Genomic DNA, 19005 nt, shown 5'->3' with positions numbered 1-19005 from the left:
CGCAACAGTATTTTATTCTCCCAATTATTTGAAACATTTATAATTCATTTTTCTTTTGTTCTAAATCCGGCGTGATTGTAGTTTGTCCTTGATTGGTGGCACTCTCTACATCAATGCGGTTCGATTTTTGTTCTGTAAAATGCAGTAAAGTTGTAAAAATGCGGTTTATCTCCTTGAGCGCATAATGTTTTGATAATGTGTTGTTACTACCTTTAAAACTTCCAAATAGAATGTTCTGTAAAGCAGATGTAGGTAGCTCAAGCAGTAAACAAAACAGCAATGACATCAAGCAGGACATTACCGTCGCTCCTAACACCAAGGAAAGCTTGAAAGGAAGAAAGAAAATATCATTTAAATGAGGTCTTTACTTGCCTAACCTTGTCCGTTGCTATTGGCTACCGTGAGTATATCGCTATAGTAAACCGGTCCACGCGCGCTGACAAACATGTAGCGCATCACGAACGGATGAATCAGGTAGGCACCGTACGCTAACCGGCCCAATGGTTCGAAAAATGGATAGTTGAGTATTCGTTGCAGTACACCGTTAACGCCGTAGATCGAGCCAATAATAACGATTCCAGCAGCGATGCCGAAAAGGTTCTTCGAGATGACAAAATAAACCGCCATCCAAACGGATGGAGTTTCGAAATCGTTCACGTAGAATATGTACCCCGGTAGCATCGAGAGTGGAACGACAATAATCGTTGCGTACCACACGGCACGGAACGTTCTACTTTCGGCGAGATTTATCGAACGCTTGCGAAGCTCCGTGTAGATAACACCGGTCAGAACGCCCAGCATATAGTTGCCAAAGTTAATGTGCGTTGGGATGTACGCTTGTAGATAAAACTTGTCGTACCAAAGGACGTATCGTTGCGCTCTGTAATTGGGGAGCAGAAGGTTAAGATGAGCTCTTACTTATTGCCATTTAACAGTGTTTTATGACAGCTTACTCGAGTGTAACCACAAACACTCCCTCCAGCTTTTGGAAGTAGATGAAAAAAGCTGGAACGACGTACGCCAAAACGAGTACAGCCGTCAAAATTAGGATCTTGGCACGAGGATAATTGACGATGGTAATCAGCACGATTAGTGCAATGACGAACACTTGAAATTCCGCACCAAGATACCATCCTTGCTGGACACACTATCGGGAAAGGAAGGAAGTTGCCATAAGACAAGCACTTTCATTCACACTCACTTACCGGTTCGTCAGAATGCACATAGTTGTTGATGTACAGCAAGTTCGTCCACCAATTTCGCCGGCAGAATGTCTGTTCCGTTTCAGCTCCCCAACGCCACAATGGACCCGTTTGCAGCTTAAGCAACCACGTGGCATGAAGTAAGATCACAAACGCGTATACTGGAGTTAATCTAAAGTACAAATTGACACGTTATGTTTACTTCAACCCTTAACGGTCTTTCCCTTAATATCCTTCTTACCGTATGTATCGATAAAGAATGGCCATCGGGACATAAAGGAAGCTAACGCGACGCTTTCGTTTTTCGGCCAAACTCATAACCTGTATCGCCAACAGCGTACCACTTATCGCGAGAAACGTTTGCGTGATCTGTACACCGTTCGTGAGAATCATGCTGCCGATGTTGTGCATCAGCTTGCATAAACAAAGGCGCAAAGTGGAGATCGATCAGTACTATTAGGGATCATTCTACTGCTACCGCTTGTGAAATAAAATAAACTTACTTGCTCCAGCTTTTCCGAATGGGTGGTCGGCGAGACGGTCAGCAGTAAGGCGGCATGGCCAAAGATGACGAGTGCCATTGTGAGAAATCGGAATGCTTGAAAGAAGCGCAACTTTTGATGCATTTCGTCTCGCGATCGTGACGTTAGTCGGTACCAGTTTCGCTGTATGGAGAATGACACCCAGACCATTTTACCTTTGGAACAGGAAGATAGTTTAGATGAGATATTAGATCGAAAACATTACTACCTAACGCTTACGTTTACTATCCAGCGCTTGTTTGTAGTGTTCCGAGGTGAGTTTATAGTTGACTGAACTATCATACCATGACGAAAGGATCACACAGCCGACAAGCAGACAGAGAATAATCAAGAACGACATATCAAGTGCATCTAGAAGTGAATTAAATATTACAGATTAGGAATTGGTTACAAAGTTAGCCTTTCGCACACAGACCTATATGAATCTCATCGGAAGATTTATCACACGACAGTATTTCGGTGTAGGCCAGCAAACCGTACGTCTCATTCAGCTCACTGTTGATACAAATCTCCACCACATCCGCATACACTTCACGATCGATGTCGACATTTTCCAAGATACCATCATCGAATTTGTACTACAAAAAACGAACAGAAGTTGCAGGTGGTCTTTCTTCTTTCCCAATTAGCATTTACCGTACCCTAATATCTATCGGGAATTTTTCCACCGTCAGCGCTTTCCTTGCCGCTGGTGATAGTTTTTCGATCGTTTTTTGACACTTTTTTATGCACGTGCCCCTTCTCACCACCTGATGATTGAAGTGGCGCTTATAATCGCTGGAAAAATCCTACAGCAAAACAGTATTATGCACATTAGTATTATGAATCGTCTTCCTTACTTCCTTACAGATCCCCATCTCGCGTACCTCGATCAATTTCCAAAGCTCGGAACGATTGTCCGGTTTCAGTACGACCGTACTGGTACAGTAAACACCGGCCGGTTCATCTGGACCAGAGGATTGAAGACAGTCGTCATAGTCATCCATTTGCCACAGCTTTGGCATGCGGTGATACTGAGACACTGTTTTTGTGCAAGACGAAATGATGTAATTTTTTTATCAACGGGCAAGGTTACTTGACAACAGTGGCGGTGAATATGGAGGGCAATTATTTCGTAATGAAACTAGCAAAAAGGAAAGGGAATGTGTGTACAGCTAGCATTAAGTGATACATAGATTTCCTTCGTTTCAAGGTTTAGTTTTTATCTAGTGAGGGTTAATTTATTTTTTGATATTTCATTTTAGAAATTCGTTAAGTTCCCATATCATCAGTCGAGAGTAAACAAGATTACCTCGAACATTTTGGTGCAAAGTTACACAATTTATATTCCGAAATGCTCATATATTAGATCGTTATTTTAAATTCATTTTAATTGCTTTTGCAATTGGGAGTTTTTAATGCTTCATTAGGGTTGTGTACTAGCAGGTTCGTGTTCACACAAAAGGACCGGATCAAAATCTCATCCGGACCAATCCTCCGTACACAGTACTGGCTATCCGGCTACGGGTAAATAAAGTCAAAGCAAGCCAGGAATGGCAGGCCTGGACCTCTTGAGGTTGTTGTGCGGATAAAGAAGAGAAGATTAATTGTTTTGATCTGGAACTGCGAGCTTATTATGCCTTCTCCGATTCAACGGGATGTATTGGATTAACTACCATACTTAAAATTTTCCTTTAACTTAAAGTTTACTTTAAAATTTAGCCATTTCTTTTTCGATCTCAAAGTAATGGAAATTAGTTCCACATTGCACTACTCGTTTAATTTCACCCGAGAATACTAACTTTCGATAAATTCACCATCAATTCCCACTACGATTATGATACACATCACACTCAGCACATGACAGAAGCTTCCCATTTTAAGACCTTATCTTAAGTTATTCACACTAGTTATTCAGTTGTTAGTTGACTCAGACAGCCTATTTTAAGCTGGATACTACACTTTAAACAGCACAACCGAGACTAATCCACCAGAACTTGAGTAAATTAAGCTAAGGTACAGCTTGACATTGGTTGCGATGACATTAAACGTTCGGTTTGTTTTTGCTTAGTTCCATAAAACAACGTTTAAAGTCCTTCCAAATGATGCCCAGCTAAATTTGGCCGTAAGACGCTCTTCGTTCCAATGTCGTCATGAAGTTGGCTCTTTAACCTTTTTCTTATGGTTGTGTAGTAACATTTGCAACTAGTGTGGAAAAAATAAACAGTTTTTTGCAACAGAAATGTTTGTCAAAACTGTCATCAATGAAAATGAAACGAATATTAACGCGAATAGTGAATGCATTTACAAATAATCTATATATTATAGCTCCTATTAAACCCAACCGAGTACACCGGAATTAAGTTTCCCTTTCACGGCTCAGATGAAGAAGTGTCTCCCAACCAATGCAAACTGTGTCTTATGTCTAGTTACCTAAAGTTAGTAGTAATTCGGTTCAAAACTTCCTCTGCCTACTAAAAATCTCACATCGAAACTACCGCTTATGAGCAGCTGTATTAGTGTTCTTTTTGCTTTTGGTCCGGTGGAACTCTCCGCATGTTGTTTATGATCGGTTTGATAAGCTGTATCATGGGCTGTTCGATGGCAAGAAATACTGCCAGTCCTCCGCTGAACGCTAGCACGATTACAATGCACAAGTTCAGCACAATCGTTGATACGCTGATGATGCTATCCGTCCGTTTATTTAACAGCACAAACCGCATCACCACATCGTGCAGCACGTAAACGCTGTACGTAAGTTTGCCGAGTGCGGTCAGTACTTTCGAGCTGAGAACTTTGCGTATGATGCCTAGAAAGCAAACAAAGGCGGGAGATAGTTTATGGGTTTCACACTGATTCCTGCATCACACATGCTGCTTACCGGGAGGTGTGATAATGCACCGCACGAAACAAACGGCCACAAAAATACCGATGACATTCCGATAGAGCGCACTGTACGCGGATACCCAGAGGTTGGGTTTCGGTATATCGACGGTATACCAGAGGGGAGAGACCACGATCACCCCAATAAGAACGGGCGTCACACATCTGTTGATAGTTGTATATAGCTAGGAATGGATTTACATACAATTAAATCTTGTGCTGAAGGATGTTGATGCCTTTCGACACTACTTACCAAAGATCGTTGTAGCTGAATGCGGTTTTTCTTCGCAGCATGGTAAAGATATCCGGCTATTACACCAAACAGATAGCATCCGGTGTTGGCATAGCTGGGTAGATATATTCGCCGCAACCAGGGATCGTACATCATAAGAAATTTCATTTCACTAAAAACGTAACAGTAAGATCAGTAAGATTATAAACAGAAACACCAACCATCTCTACCAGGCATACCTCAGCCTAGCCGGTAGCACAGGATGCAACCGGTGCCGGTTTACTATATAGCCCGGTATCACAAAAGATGCTACCACACCGCACAGAAACACCGCACCCACATGCTTGGGCCATCGGTGTATCACCAAAAGTAGCGCCATCGCCATCAGAAACAGTTGGAAGTCGACCGCCAAATACCAGGTGTGCATCAGGCAGAGCTCTTCCGGCCACTGGAAGTTGTTGACGAAAAGCAAATTAGCCCACCAGTTCTGGCGGCAGATTGCATTTTCCACCGTAAACAACCGGTACCCGTTCAGGTTTACGTCGAAGCGCACGTTCAGGCTGACGGAGAACAGCAGGAAGTATGCATAAACGGGCAGGAGCCGAAGCAAGCGATTTAGACTCTTGTTGCCAATGTACCGGGCATCGATCGGACTTTTTTCGGCATCGCGCAGGAAGTTCACACTCAGCAAATATCCACCGATCGTGAAGAACACCTGCACCAGGAAAGCGTTTGCCGACACGTACATCATCATTGGCGTGGAGGAAACCAATTGCTCTATTAGGCCATAGTTCTGTGAAGGTGCGGCACCTGCGATCAAGAAGGTGTGCAAGACAATCACAAGATGGCTAATGATCACACGTAATCCATCGATGTACAGTAGGTCCCGGTGCAATGTAGAGTCGGGTTTGGACAGCAAGCGAATCCAGTTCCGTCGCAAGGAGAATGCGGAAACAAATGCATTATCTAAAAGCAGGAATAATATTTCAGGCGAGAGATGCAAGCTTTGTAGTAGTTGTTCCATTTCCATTACCGGTTTCTCTTACCTTGGTTGATTCCGCTGACATCCAGTACTGATGTTAGAAATAGCGTTACTACCAGTGTCCCCGAAATAGTTAGAAACAGCTGTTCCAATAAATCTGAATCGATGTAGAGGTGGAGGATACAGACAGGTTATCACCTGTCAATAACTTCGTAAACAGGCTAGACATAGCGAGTAATGCCGTATACATACCGAACGGACGGGCCGTTTGTTTGGCAGCTTCAGGTCGACAGTACTCTAGCGCAATGTAACCGGTAATGTTATAACGCGTGCGGAGTCGTTGGTTTACGCACACGTTCACCATCGTCTCGTACCGGCGCTTATCGTCTTGAATCGTGGGAAACAGCTCGTTCGGTATTAAAACCTAAGTAGGCGAATTAAGTAATTTAATGAGATTTGTAGTTCACGGTTAATAGCCGCTCGATTAGACATGCTTGCTTGCGGTGGAAGCATTTGCACGTGAAAGCTATGCAGTTCCCAGCAGTTTTGATGATCATTTATAAGAGAGAGAGAGACACATTGAAAGACAATGATTGTAATGAACTTGTAAAATCCATGTGCTCATCTCACATTGGGCTGCCTCACAACGTTAAAGTTGAACTCGTAGAACAATTGATTTCCTTATCAATTGTGTATCCTTACACTTGAACTGGGTGAAAGTTTTTGAACGGCAATTATTTCATAAGCATTATGCAACTGAATTACAGCAGAGATCCAAAGGCAAGCAAATTGAATTATTAGGTATTCATAGTTCAAATCTGGGGCGGTATATTGGTAGCGGTCGGCCTTCACACGACAGCGCCGGTTCAAATTCCCATCCGGACCAATCCGCCGTACGCAGGAGCGACTATCCGGCTACGGGTAAATAAAGTCAAAGAAAGCCAGCAATGGCAGGCCTGGACATCTTGAGGCCGAATGTGCCGTTAAAGAAGAAGACAGACCAAAAACTTGAGATAGCTCATGGCCTTAGTACATTGCAATGCTGTCCGTCCGTCGTCTATTAAGATGAACTGAAAACATTCTAATAGTTTTACATATGCTGGGATCGTTTAATAATTCATTACTAAACATGAAAAACACTTAATTCCTTTGCTTAAAAAATAAAAGTCAAAAGTTGAATAATCACGATCAGCGATTGATGTTAACTGCTATCTCAAAACAACAAAAAAAATACTTTGGAAATTAACTTGTCCCAATCAAAAAGTTTGTACGACAAGAGCATGGCCAGAGCGTGATGGACAGTAATAAAACAAGCATTTGTAGGCGAAGCATAAGGTTTACCCTGTTACTTGTAATTACCCAACCTGACTACTCCACTCTACTCCACATTGAGGGCATACTCACGGTAAAGTTGACTGGAATTTGTGGTCGATAAAGTGACTCCTTTTGGGCTACGGTTAAACCCTCCAGCTCTTTTTCACACTCACGCAAACACACTCCCAGCTCCAGATGATGGACTCTGTGATTGTAGACGATCCGATCCAAGCTCTACACAAGCGGAAGGATTAGTCTTCAATTATCAACCCATACATTCCGGCAAACGGCGATCACTTACTTCTGTTTGAGGCACTACGAAATCGGCCGGAAATTGATCCACCCGCAGCACAGCACGGGCGTAACAGTACACGGACGCCTGTGTCTGACAGTTGTCGTAGTCATCGTAAAGAAAGATTGGCGGTAAAGAGTGCGGCTCTGATCGAACTATCACGACGGCGGTAAGGAGTGCTAGTAGCCCCACGATATGATCCATTATCGCGAAGCGCACCAGATCACGTCTTTTCGAGTGTACCTGCTCTCCGAAAGTGGCACCGATAAACTGAACAGCGTTCCTCTAGTGCATCTGGTGCTGGGTCTCGGTCGATCAATTTACAATGGTAATCGCGTGGTATGAGACATTCTACCAGTATTGGTGCTGGGGTGGCAAGCGTTCGCGGATCAGTTGATGTTTTCTCGTTGCGCGGTAGGACGTCTAGAATATGTTCACCGATTGCATTGAGCGCCACTCTCATCGTGGACGGTGTCAAAGCTCAGGCGAATGGTTTCGGTGTTAGTTGCAGCTACAAGATCCCCTTATAAATACAACAAACCAATGGCCGATAATCAAACCATTCTAATGGTATGCAAGGATCGCGTTGCAACGTCGAAAAACTTCTTCGAAATCGTATAATTTTATGAATATGCAAATTAATGGCGAAACTTGCAATGGCGTTGGTTCAAAAATATCACAGGTTGCGAAATGATCGAACAGAAAATGGCAGAATACTGCCAAGGAATCGAGATATTCGCTTTATTAAGGATGATTTACTAATATTAGAGATGATCAAGGTGAGCGTTGTTGTTTAACAATACACATAAACAACAGTATATTATGAGGAAATTTAAGCATCTCAACAATAGTTTATAAAAGTACACAAAATTAAAATACATTGACTCCCATGTTGTATTGTGCAAATGGTGCCAACAAACAAACCCTTAAAGGGAGATCGATCGTGTCACAATATTGTGGCACGTGCTAAGAGCCAAGGGTCATCAAGGTAATGCCTTCACCTTACACCATCCTACTTAACCTTCCCCTGGTAAGTAGGTACAAGGAGTTCAAAAGCATTAATTTTTATGAGCTCTTAAGTGTAGAACTGCAGAACAATGCGTTCAGAAAACAAGAGAAAGGGAGATAGACAGAGCCGAGTAGACGGCGAGCGGCGAAGAAACATTAACTCGTAAAGTTTACAGTCACCCCTAAACGGCTATTCAAACAACTTTACACGATCGTTGTGTTTCGCTGTGCAAATATGTGCGTGTGCGTTTTCAGACGGTGCGAGTTTGTGAGATCGGTTGGATCGCTAATCGCATGCCTGATTGTGATGCGATGATAAGATAGATTTGCTTAATCGAGAAAGCTATATAACTGCCGTAGCAGGTAGCACGCTAGGTTATTTGGGCACGCAACAGGTTAAACGGTGGCGAATGTTTGGCAAGTTTCGATCGGTTCGATAAAATAAACATTCTAATGAAATTTACAACTATCGACAATCACAGGCATCGAACAAGAATAAATGAACCATTTATGTCCATTGTGCGTCGTGACACAAGCACGTGGAGGCATTTGAAATACAGTCACATGTGTTTGACGGTACATTCAAATAGCGTTGGTCTACTCTACTGGTAGTAACTATGCTTCACAGAACCACAGACAAAAATCAATACGCGCGTTACAACTTGTGGGTCTTCTCCAACACGTTCACCCAGAACCGGCAAAACACAAACATGCACGAGCGCCATCAGTAACTGATAATTATTTCAGGTTTCCTGTTCACTGTGTACAATCTTTCCACCGGCGTCAGTATGTTCCGTTCACTTACAGCTTCCAGTAGCTCTAAGAAGATGATCTTTAGTAGAAAAGTTCTAGTGGTAGCGATTCAAATTGTGATCCTGTCAGTGCATTTTGTGGCTCCCGAGCAACACGATAGGCTCCCGGCACTATACGAACTCGACGACTGGAACAGCTGCGACCTAGCTCCAGCAAGGGATTGGTATTGCATTGTGCGTGTAATACTGACCGGGGATGCAGTGACGGGTTCAAATTCCGATTTCGAAATTAATGATCTTAAGCGATTCCGAAGAACGCTTCTGGACAGAGGAATTTGTTTGACATCTTCACAACGAGATGCATCGAATGTTAGTGCCGCATTAGTCAGAAACAGTTTTCCGACATCGTGGAATAACTACGACCGATATGTGCTGAACCGCACGTACTTTCCTGCTGCGATGCATTCGGATGTGCTGACGGAGCTAGCAGTGAGTGATGTGATTAATCGCCGAATAGCGTCACGGTACGGTGAACTGTCGGCGTACACGGAGATAGAATACTGCTTGAAAAATGATCCCAAGCCGCAGTTTGAGCAAGCTATAGCTGTTGCACTGGCAATGGCGCTAGTGCTTGGCTGTGTTCTGCTATGCAACGCTCGTCGATGGCTCGGGAAGGTGTTTGCACCTCAAACGGAGGCTAACTCGACCAAGCAGTTCGCTTTGTTCGATATGTACAAATGTTTCGGTTCGGTTGGAGTAGTTATAGCGCACTGTTGTCTTTTCGGACCATTTCTAATGCCGATGAGCAATGTAGAACTGTTGGAGGAAGTGAGTTTATTTTTTTACATAAAATAGTACATTGATCGCTTGTACTGCAACATTCACTTACCAACACCCCCAGTCCATAGCTCATCCGAACGTGAAACTGTGGCGGCTTCTTTGTCCCTTTCTGATGCTGGTTTTCTTCACGATGAGCTCCATGCTGCTGACGGTGAAACTGTTGCGCGCCAATCCCACGGATCGACCTACATGCGGTGCGATAATTATGAATCGCTTGATAAGACTGGTGCCGCTCAATCTGCTGATGGTCGCATTCGCCACGTTCGCGTACGATCGCTTTATCGGTGGGGGACCGCTCGGCGCGCGCCAGCTAATCATGGAGCAAGGTTTTTGCCGGTCGAGCTGGTGGATGAACGTGCTGTTTATTTCTAACTTCAATATGCACAAACCGGTAAGGTGGCGTTAGTGTGTGTGTGCGTTTGCGTTGTTGAACGACTCAGGTGGGGAACGCATTCATCTTTGTCGATCTCCATTTACAGTGCCTGCCAGATTCATGGTACGTCAGCTCGGATTTTCAACTCTACGTCCTGATCACCCTCGCAATAAAGGCAATATTCAGGTAGCCTAAACATAAAAAACCACCATCGTGATCATTCCTCTAAAATTCTATCCTATCTTTATAGAACACCAAAACACACCGTTCTGATCGTTTCGTTCATGGCTGCGAGTTCCTTTCTAGGGCCATTTCTCACTGTACTCTGGACCGATTTCGACCCGGTAGGACCGGTTAATCTGCATGAAATGCGTTTCTTTTTGCTCGGGAGCGATTTCATGAGTAAGCTTTATACACCCTTCTACAACAATCTTGCCTGGAGTGTTAGTGGCATGATAGCCGGGATCGTATTTGATCGATTTCAACGGACTGATTTCGATTCCGGAACACAACAGAAGATATTGCATCGCTTAAATCTGGCCGTTATTCTTTTACTGCTAATGCTCGGGTTGTCTATTTCTGCAACGATCGCGGCATCTAACGATGTATCCCAAAACAACCGTGTGTGGTTAGCGTTTTGTTATTCGACATACAAGCTTTTAGGCGCATCCCTCATCGCTGCTCTTATCCTGCGCATTTTACTGACAGAAAAAGGTATGCTGATCATATGTTAACATGTCCCATTTAGGGCAATCTATTTTAACTCAGACTTAATTTGAATATCTTCGCAATATTTGTAGAGATCGTCCTTCCACCGATCGTGAGTATCGGTGCCACATTATACTACTGCGTTTACTTGATTCATTTCCCGATCATGCGCATCGTTTATTGTAGTGACATTGTCAAGGAGACAACAGTGACGCCGTTGCTTTTGGTAATGTAAAAAATTGGATAGTATTTCACGACTGATAAAAAATTGCATGCTAATAAGTTTGATTTACATTTTAGGTTCAAAAAGCAATAAAAGTGTATGGAATTACGTACGTACTGTCCGTGCTGCTGCACTACACGTATGAAAATTCAGCAATAAAGCTGCTGCGACGGTTTTTCTTCGGACGAGCTTAAGTTCTGTCGGACGACGCCATTACAACATATCAGATTTTTATGGAACTGTTGATATTTTATTGCTGATTTTGGTTACAAATGTAAATGGATTGTAAGTTTAATATACTTGTTTCAATAAATTAAAAACATATTTTTCATTAATCCTAACAAAAATCTGGCAAATCAATTTTTAAATAGTTTAAACCGCAGTAACACGGATAATCGAATGTCGACATTCCTGCGTTCATCGTTCATGTCGACATATCTGCGTTCATCGTTCATCGTCTGAATCGTTACATGTAGTTGTGAGGGTAAGTGACTTGACTTCGAATAGCGCGGGAAACAGCTTAAGCTCAAGGTATTTCACGATGCATGAAGGTAATTTTTCCAGTTTGAAGTTTGGAACATTTTCAGAGATGATGAAAATTCCCTTCCAAACTCTCGATTGCTATAATGATACCTGAAAGTGCCATTAATAGTCCGATTGAAAACGAGCTTTTTCCCTTTTCCCTTGTTTTTGCTTCGGAAACATACAGGAACACAAGCGTAAATGGTGAAGTTGAGGTTTGGATGTATTGCAAATACAAATAATCAAAGTCATATTCAGTGACATCAAAAACATATTCAGTGCGCGGTAAATTCGCAGTATAATAACGTATCAGCAGATGTGCAATAAATTAAATAAAACAAAGTATTGACATATTGTTTCGGGAATCATCTGAACGGTAGCGTACATTTAAAGCAGAAGCAAAGACTCAAGGTGAAGTGGCCATCTCGAGCCCGGGTTGAGCTCGAGTTGAGTGATCGGAGTAAATAAATAAACCATTTTTTCTCTCCCGTTTCAACAAACCAGCTGCCGGCATTGTCTATGCTACGGGTTTGTCCGAAAATCCAACGATTCAAATACATTTCAGCATCCGAACGGTACACATCTCCCTTTCCGGACCATGGGCTGGCCAAACGTAGCTATTGTGCGAGTTATTTTGTTCTCAGTGATTCTTGCACCGTGCTGTGCTGTCACAGTTGGCTCTAAAGGTGACCCTTGTTACTTGGTAGAAATTTAACAAAAGTGTATGGCAGTGTGTTTGATCTTGCAATATCCCTTCACAGATGATTATGAGCTTATGCCACCTCTGTTTGAATATGAAAATGTAACCGAGTGTTTTGAGCAATTTCCTTCGAGCCTTTACTGTGTCGTAAAAACAGTTCTGACACCAATGGAAGATTCAGAAGTATGGCGCGCTATTCAGGTATGTGTAATTTTCTAAATGTAGTTATCAAAAAAAATTCATCTAGTTCTGTTTTCTAGAAATACTCCAAAAATCCATCCTACCACGAACACTCACTCCTGGACCGGGGAATGTGCGTAGAAGCGTGCGTCAATATGGTGAACAGATTAAATTCTTCCGCTCTAACCCCATTCGACACGAAACGAATCTCGGTGGAACCGTACGTAGGTGTTTGCCCGAATGTTTGAGTGGCTGTTGTCAAGTGTTTACAATGGTGTATTTTGTTTCCTACCTGCAGCATCTTCTTTCAATCCCATCTGAACGAGAGCTTCCTCAACATCGGATCCGGTACGGTAGGATCCTCAATATCTGTGTAAACCACTACCTCCAACGCCACTTCAATTTGTCCGGATATTCCGAGCTCGAACGATGTATCACTGCTGAGTCCCATCGTCCTGCACTTGATGCGTATCACGTGCTGTTCTTAATGATCGTTGTGTTTCTCAGTGTGGCGGTTGGCTATGCAACTTATACCGATTGGAACTTCAGGACGACAACTTACAGCAATAATAACGAAACTGACCCGGCACATACTGACCGAGGTAGCCTTTGGATGGAGTTTTCCCTGCGAAGAACCTGGGCACAGCTTATGGCCGCACCCAAGTCCAACCTTCAGCAAGATTTTGCCTTCGTGGAAATCTTTCGCATGCTGTCGGTGTTGATCATTCTTGCCATTCACGTGTCCATGTGCTTTACGGCGGGACCGACGGCAAACATGCGTCCCTTGGAGGAATTTTACGGATTAAAGCTCTCACTGATCGCTGTTAGTGTGTTTCCATTTCAGGTTCATACATTTTTCACGATCAGTGGTGTTATGTTGGCCGTACATTTTCTAGAATATGCCTCTTCAAAGGCGAACCGCATCGGTTGGTCATTTTTGTGGAAGGGTATTGTATTGCGTTACGTTCGGATTTTTCCCGTCCTGTTTGTGGTGTGGTTGTATCAGGTGTCCTGGTTTGATTGGTTTGCACGCGGACCGGGGGACTATAGGTACTTTGACCTCGAGAAGGACAACTGCCGAACGAATGGATGGCTTAACTTTTTGTTCCTCAACAACTACTTTAAGTTTAACAATATGGTAAGCAGCTTAAGGGTAAAAGTAACGCATGTTCATAAATTTCAAAGGACTTTTTTGTATTTTCGCGAAAGTGTATGCAACAAACATGGCACCTGGCAGCCGATTTTCAGTTCTTTCTTGCCGGCCTTCCCTTACTGATTCTGATCAACCGTCACCCTCGATTGCTTTGGCCGCTAATAGCTGTCTCAACAATCTTTTCGTTTGGAGCTCCTGTCGCCAATCTCTACCACCATAAACTGCCTGGAGTCATCCTAACTAACTTCAAGTACGAATATCCTGTCACTGCTCGTGGAATGTATAATCAAAAAATATCCTCTTCAGGCAACTTCGTTTCGTATTCTACGCTCATCCTGCTCTCAAGAATGACTACATGCTATCACATCCGCACACCTGCAGCTACTTCAGCGGGCTGTTCGCTGGTTTAGCATACCATCGTTATCGTACAGCTGTAGTACCTGTGCTGGCTAGCGGAAAAACTGCATCGTTATTCAAATGGGTGCCACCGACAATGGTCGTACTGCAAGCCACATTTTCGCCATCGTTCTACGGCTTAGACTACAGTGAACCGATGCTCTGGAATGCCGTCTATGGTGCGATCCATCGCTGTTGTTGGGGTGCCATGTGTGCGACGGGCATTCTGTACGGTGCAACGGTATGGCAAGGACGTCACTCTCGGATACACTTCCATCCAATACTCCAGACACTTAGCAAACTCTCGTTCGGAGTATTCATGGTGCAGTTCAATGTGCTAAAGAGTCTAACACAAAACGCTACTGGCAGTGGAATTGATTTTAGTTGGAAAATTTTCGTAAGAATGGTGCTAAATGAAACGAAAAGAATGGATAAGTTTACATAATTCTGGCACGATCTTCCCTCTGTTACAGTTTGAATCAGTCGCCTATACGTGGATCGTTTGCTACGCTATTGCACTTGTACTAGCTTTGATAGTCGAACTACCAGCAGCAGCCATTTTTAAACGAATGTTCGGTAAGAACTGTTGTGAATTATTAGATTTAATAGTCAGAACAATCAGACATGTTTTTCTTTGCTTTCCACAGGTGCAACTAAACCTCGACAACTTGGCGACCAAACGAGACAAAGTTCTATTAAATCAGAATGAGCAAAGCAACATTTTGATCGAAGCAGCCCAATCATATTATCTATCTCTATTAACCTCTATCAACTATTTTCAGTCGATGAATAGTAGCACAAGTTTTGGATTGTGTATTTTCTGTTTTTGGATTGTGTAGACATAGAAATCACTTTATCAATAAACTTTAATACTAATCGAATGATGCATTCCATTCTGGTCTCCGCTGTAAGGTGGAACTATTGTTTATGGCTTTTTCCTACTGTTTTACTGTACTGGGACCCATCACCGAGGTTATCACCGAAGTGTTACTCGATTGCACCGTTGCTGCATCTGGTGTGGCTCTACATTGACTACCGGAGGAGCTTAATAAAAGCTTAAAGAGAGCATCAAACGGTTTCTCAATAAAGATGAATGCTAGCAGTGCGATCGCGTATGACAAGACGAATGTTGAGCAAAATGTTGAAATCTAGAACATAAAAAGCAACAAAATTGATAAAGCGATTTCAACTGTTACCAGATCACAATACATACGATCAGTTGCACATTGATGCGTGTATCCTCCGGGTAGTTACTGAAAACTATCTTCAGTACCGACATCTGCACAATGTAGAATCCAAACCCGAGCCGTGCCATTGCACGACTAAGAGCATTCCCGCTAAACCATCGACGGAGGGCTGACTTTCGATCGTGGAATGCAAGCAGCAAAAATGTCATCGAATAAAACGAACCTATCGATAGCTTATGCACCCCCGATAGAATTGACATCCAGATGGAGGGTTTATGGAACTGCATCATATTGTACAGCGGTGCCTGAAGGGCAAAAGCGACGATCGATATTGACGCCAAGGTAAACACATTCCTTATCTAAAAAAGAAAACGATATCGTATTTGTTTGTCATCTTACCTAAGCCTCCATATTGCAATGTAACTCTAGAACGATACGTTACCGTCTCGATCGGAAGTGTCAGCTCTTTGCGAATGATCTTATAGTAGAGTAACCCTGCAATCATGCCAGCAAAGAAGCTGCAGCAGTGCGTCTCGGTTGCTTCGTATGAATTCACAAAATACTCGTCGTACCACAATTGATATTCGTTTCCTCTGTAAGGTGTTGTTAAGAAAAAATGGAAAGTGCTTCGGTATAGTGTGCTTAATTTTAAAGATGCTGAATGTACTTACTTCATGGTCAGTGGCATCATTACATCCAGAGCGTATATGTACGTGTTGATCATTGGCAGCATGAAACCCACAACACCCAGGGAAACTGCTGTCCAAAAGGTAGCTTTTGGAAACCGCCACAGTAAGGTCATCACCACCAATCCTACAACGAATAGCTGGAAGTCTGCGGCCAAGTACCACGTGTGTATCAGGCACTGTTCCTCAGGCTGATAGTAGTTGTTGATGTACAGGAAGTTGATCCACCACTTTCGTCGACATATCAACCGTACTTTGGGTAAACCTTTGTATGCGGATGGAGTTGTCAAGAAAGTATCGTAGCGAGATACGGTGAATAGCATCAATACAGCATACACTGGAAGTGATCTTTACGTAAGAAAAGAGAGCAATCGTCAATTGAGTGATCAATTGCGTAAGAGAGGAGCTTACCTTAGATAGCGATTAAGTAAACCTTGCCATAGTATGCTGATTCGAAAGCGTTTATTTTCCGTGTGATCTAGAAACTGGACCACTAGCAGAAGTCCACTGATGCAAAAGAACATGTCCACTTGAAAGGGTATTATAGAAAATATCATCTGTGATAGAGGATGAGCTGAAACCTGCATGCATTAGATGGAAAAAATTAAAATCATTTTAACGGTTTAGACAACGGAAGTCCTTCATTTCACCTGCTCCGTCAACAATGGCTGCTTTCCAGTAAACATGGCCATCGCAATCAACACGTGCATCAGCAATATGATGATCATTGTCAGCACGCGTATCAGGTCGAGAAAATCCAGATCCTGCTGATATTGGCTGTGTGTCGCCCGGTACGTTAACCGCATCCAATTTCTACGTATGGAAAAAGCAGTCGCCATGGTTGCCACTGTAAATGTAAGCAATCGACTAAAGTTGGTGAGTGTGGAGTTGCAGTACGCGGCCTGTGGATGTGCTTGATGTGAACGTACCGCGACTCTTTGGCGTTTTTTCGTAGTGGTTTTCATCGGTGGAGTTCCGCGCCAGCCAACTATCGTAGCACTGTGACCCGATCGCTAGCAAGAGCAGGGTCACGAGTAATGTAATGTAAGAAATATCGAGAACGTCTGCAAACACAAGCAGGATGGTTATTAACAATAATCAGTAGATTAAGAAAAGAAGGACTATCATACCCATGGGACGTTCCCTCTTCACATCGGTAGTACATTCCTCTATTTCGGCATATCCACTAAGGTTGTAACGTGTTCGAAGCTCATAATTTTGGCACACATTGATCAGGTGACCGTATGTTTGGCGGTAGTGGGCAACGTTGGGAAGCAGCCAGTCCGAAATTAGGTACTGGAAGATGTAGACTTAGGAATCGAAATTCTGTCGCACATTTTGCAGTGTTCACACTAATTGGCCAAGCACACACAATCTTATCAACAGCAGATGGGTTGGAGTGAATTTATTAGCCTCCGCGTCAATTCATGATTATGCATAATTTATACCACAAAGATTTATGGTTTATGGTTCGTACGCTTGAGGGTATGCAAGCCAGTACGTGTTAGTAAGCTTTAAAATTGTATTCTTTTTCTTGCAATTTACTTCGAATGTATAAATTAGACACATTAGGCGCAACTTACCCGTTTCGAAATGTTAAACTTTGGTTCATAGAATTTGTCTGCCGCCGAACCCAGCTTTTCCAACACGCGGGAGCATTGTTCAAGACACACACCGCGCGTAAGCACATCGTGATTGTACTGGAACGTGTATTTGGAGTATTTCTGCAAAAAAAAGATCCAACACAGCGCAATCCTTCAAATTAATCCACTGCAATCTTGAATCGTCTTGATAGATCGTTATTATTTACTTTAATAAGTCTCCATATTTCCGAGCGACTGTCCGGTTTAATCACCACCTTCGCGATGCAGAACACACCGGCTGGTTTGTTGTGGAGGCACTGCTCAATACTGTCGTACAGCTGAAGTTGAGGAATACTCCAATATTCACTCTCTAAGAAATAGATTATAAAAAAGGTTCACAAACGCGAATGATGCTTTAGTCAACAGCTTTCACTTCTTCTATCGATTAATGATAAACGATCGATAAACGGAACTCACTATTATATCCTAGCAGCACATCAAACGCATCAACGGCTGCAACATGCCAGCCAACACACAGCACTAAGATCACAGAACGAAACATCATGGATGTGGAATTTCGTTGCTTAATGGAAGGAAACATTATCATCATATTTAAAATGCACTTCACTATTGATGTCAGATTACTGTTGATAATCTTTATCACTACTCTTTTTTGTGACTATCCTTTATAAACAAGAGTTCATCCACCAGGGCCCCAGAATGAACGATCGATGTGATCGATTCTAGTGATCATACCTAGATCGAAGGCAAATCATCCCACCCCGCTGTTTCTTCGGTTGCTTGACAGCTTGAATGAAGGCCGAAGTATTCGTTTATGCTTTTGGGGGTATTCGGACTGAAGTTCGATCCTACTTTTATTGACCCTTCCTGGTTGCTGGGTACAATACACACGTCTTTCACCAACTTTACCACTTGGACTATGATCGACGATTGGACGGAAACTCTCCGTCTGCGTGCAGAACGATAACTTAAACTCCCCGTCGTATTGTAGAACGATAACTGATTTTGATATCGACATGCCACCGTTTTTATATCGTTTTTGTACCATCGGTATGTGTCGATATGTGTGTCTTCTTTTCCAAGAAATACATGTTCCGTGAAAGGAACAGAATCCTTTGTTCTAGTGTTACCGATTCTCCTGATTGGTTCCCACTACTAACAATTCCCTCTTGGCAAGCGAGCTGTCAAATCGAATGGAACCCGTTCGGCTTCTTCTTCTCGGCTCCTTTGAGTTTCTTAGTCAATGA

At 42.9% G+C, this 19005-nt stretch overlaps 3 protein-coding genes across 3 annotated transcripts; 1 reads left to right on the top strand and 2 right to left on the bottom strand.

The window, feature by feature from the left end:
* Positions 1-37: 37 nt before the first annotated feature.
* Positions 38-7630, bottom strand: LOC128303065 (uncharacterized). Its single transcript, XM_053039919.1, has 19 exons — positions 7436-7630; positions 7225-7368; positions 6073-6244; positions 5885-5977; positions 5078-5804; positions 4860-5010; positions 4605-4791; positions 4251-4532; positions 3526-3609; positions 2611-2765; positions 2386-2532; positions 2160-2322; positions 1964-2095; positions 1706-1899; positions 1444-1616; positions 1206-1374; positions 954-1147; positions 400-880; positions 38-325 (listed from the first exon to the last, which is right to left on the bottom strand). Exons 1-19 carry the CDS (start codon positions 7628-7630, stop codon positions 38-40), a joined length of 4131 nt encoding a protein of 1376 aa, XP_052895879.1.
* A 1631-nt stretch (positions 7631-9261) lies between these two features.
* Positions 9262-11524, top strand: LOC128300842 (uncharacterized). The gene is made up of 6 exons (XM_053037055.1): positions 9262-10014; positions 10088-10417; positions 10506-10585; positions 10650-11113; positions 11200-11333; positions 11408-11524. The coding sequence occupies exons 1-6, from the start codon at positions 9262-9264 to the stop codon at positions 11522-11524; spliced, it is 1878 nt and encodes a 625-aa protein (XP_052893015.1).
* Positions 11525-15093: 3569 nt separating this feature from the next.
* LOC128300839 (nose resistant to fluoxetine protein 6-like) lies at positions 15094-18344 on the bottom strand. Its single transcript, XM_053037052.1, has 11 exons — positions 18215-18344; positions 17965-18107; positions 17738-17878; positions 17285-17450; positions 17084-17218; positions 16805-17001; positions 16566-16735; positions 16140-16502; positions 15911-16061; positions 15495-15827; positions 15094-15429 (listed from the first exon to the last, which is right to left on the bottom strand). Exons 1-11 carry the CDS (start codon positions 18342-18344, stop codon positions 15220-15222), a joined length of 2139 nt encoding a protein of 712 aa, XP_052893012.1. The 3' UTR covers positions 15094-15219.
* Between the last annotated feature and the right edge of the window lie 661 nt (positions 18345-19005).

This window comes from Anopheles moucheti, chromosome 3 (genome assembly GCF_943734755.1).
Source record: "Anopheles moucheti chromosome 3, idAnoMoucSN_F20_07, whole genome shotgun sequence".
In the NCBI taxonomy this organism is placed as follows: Eukaryota; Metazoa; Arthropoda; class Insecta; order Diptera; family Culicidae; genus Anopheles; species Anopheles moucheti.
The sequence above is the reverse complement of the archived record's forward strand: the minus strand, read 5'-3'. Positions and strand labels throughout refer to the sequence as shown.

What these genes read in the sequence shown, in the direction of transcription:
- LOC128303065 (XM_053039919.1), bottom strand. Translation starts at nt 7,630, where the DNA reads ATGGATCATATCGTGGGGCTACTAGCACTCCTTACCGCCGTCGTGATA. An exon ending in TCGTAGTGCCTCAAACAGAA is followed by an intron (nt 7,369 to 7,435) that starts GTAAGTGATCGC and finishes CCGCTTGTGTAG; the next exon opens with AGCTTGGATCGGATCGTCTA. An exon ending in TCCACCGGACCAAAAGCAAA is followed by an intron (nt 3,610 to 4,250) that starts AAGAACACTAAT and finishes ACTTAAGATAAG; the next exon opens with GTCTTAAAATGGGAAGCTTC.
- LOC128300842 (XM_053037055.1), top strand. Translation starts at nt 9,262, where the DNA reads ATGATCTTTAGTAGAAAAGTTCTAGTGGTAGCGATTCAAATTGTGATC. An exon ending in ACTTCAATATGCACAAACCG is followed by an intron (nt 10,418 to 10,505) that starts GTAAGGTGGCGT and finishes CTCCATTTACAG; the next exon opens with TGCCTGCCAGATTCATGGTA. An exon ending in GCAATAAAGGCAATATTCAG is followed by an intron (nt 10,586 to 10,649) that starts GTAGCCTAAACA and finishes CTATCTTTATAG; the next exon opens with AACACCAAAACACACCGTTC.
- LOC128300839 (XM_053037052.1), bottom strand. Translation starts at nt 18,344, where the DNA reads ATGATAATGTTTCCTTCCATTAAGCAACGAAATTCCACATCCATGATG. An exon ending in AAATATGGAGACTTATTAAA is followed by an intron (nt 17,879 to 17,964) that starts GTAAATAATAAC and finishes TTTTTTTTGCAG; the next exon opens with AAATACTCCAAATACACGTT. An exon ending in AGTTTAACATTTCGAAACGG is followed by an intron (nt 17,451 to 17,737) that starts GTAAGTTGCGCC and finishes TACATCTTCCAG; the next exon opens with TACCTAATTTCGGACTGGCT.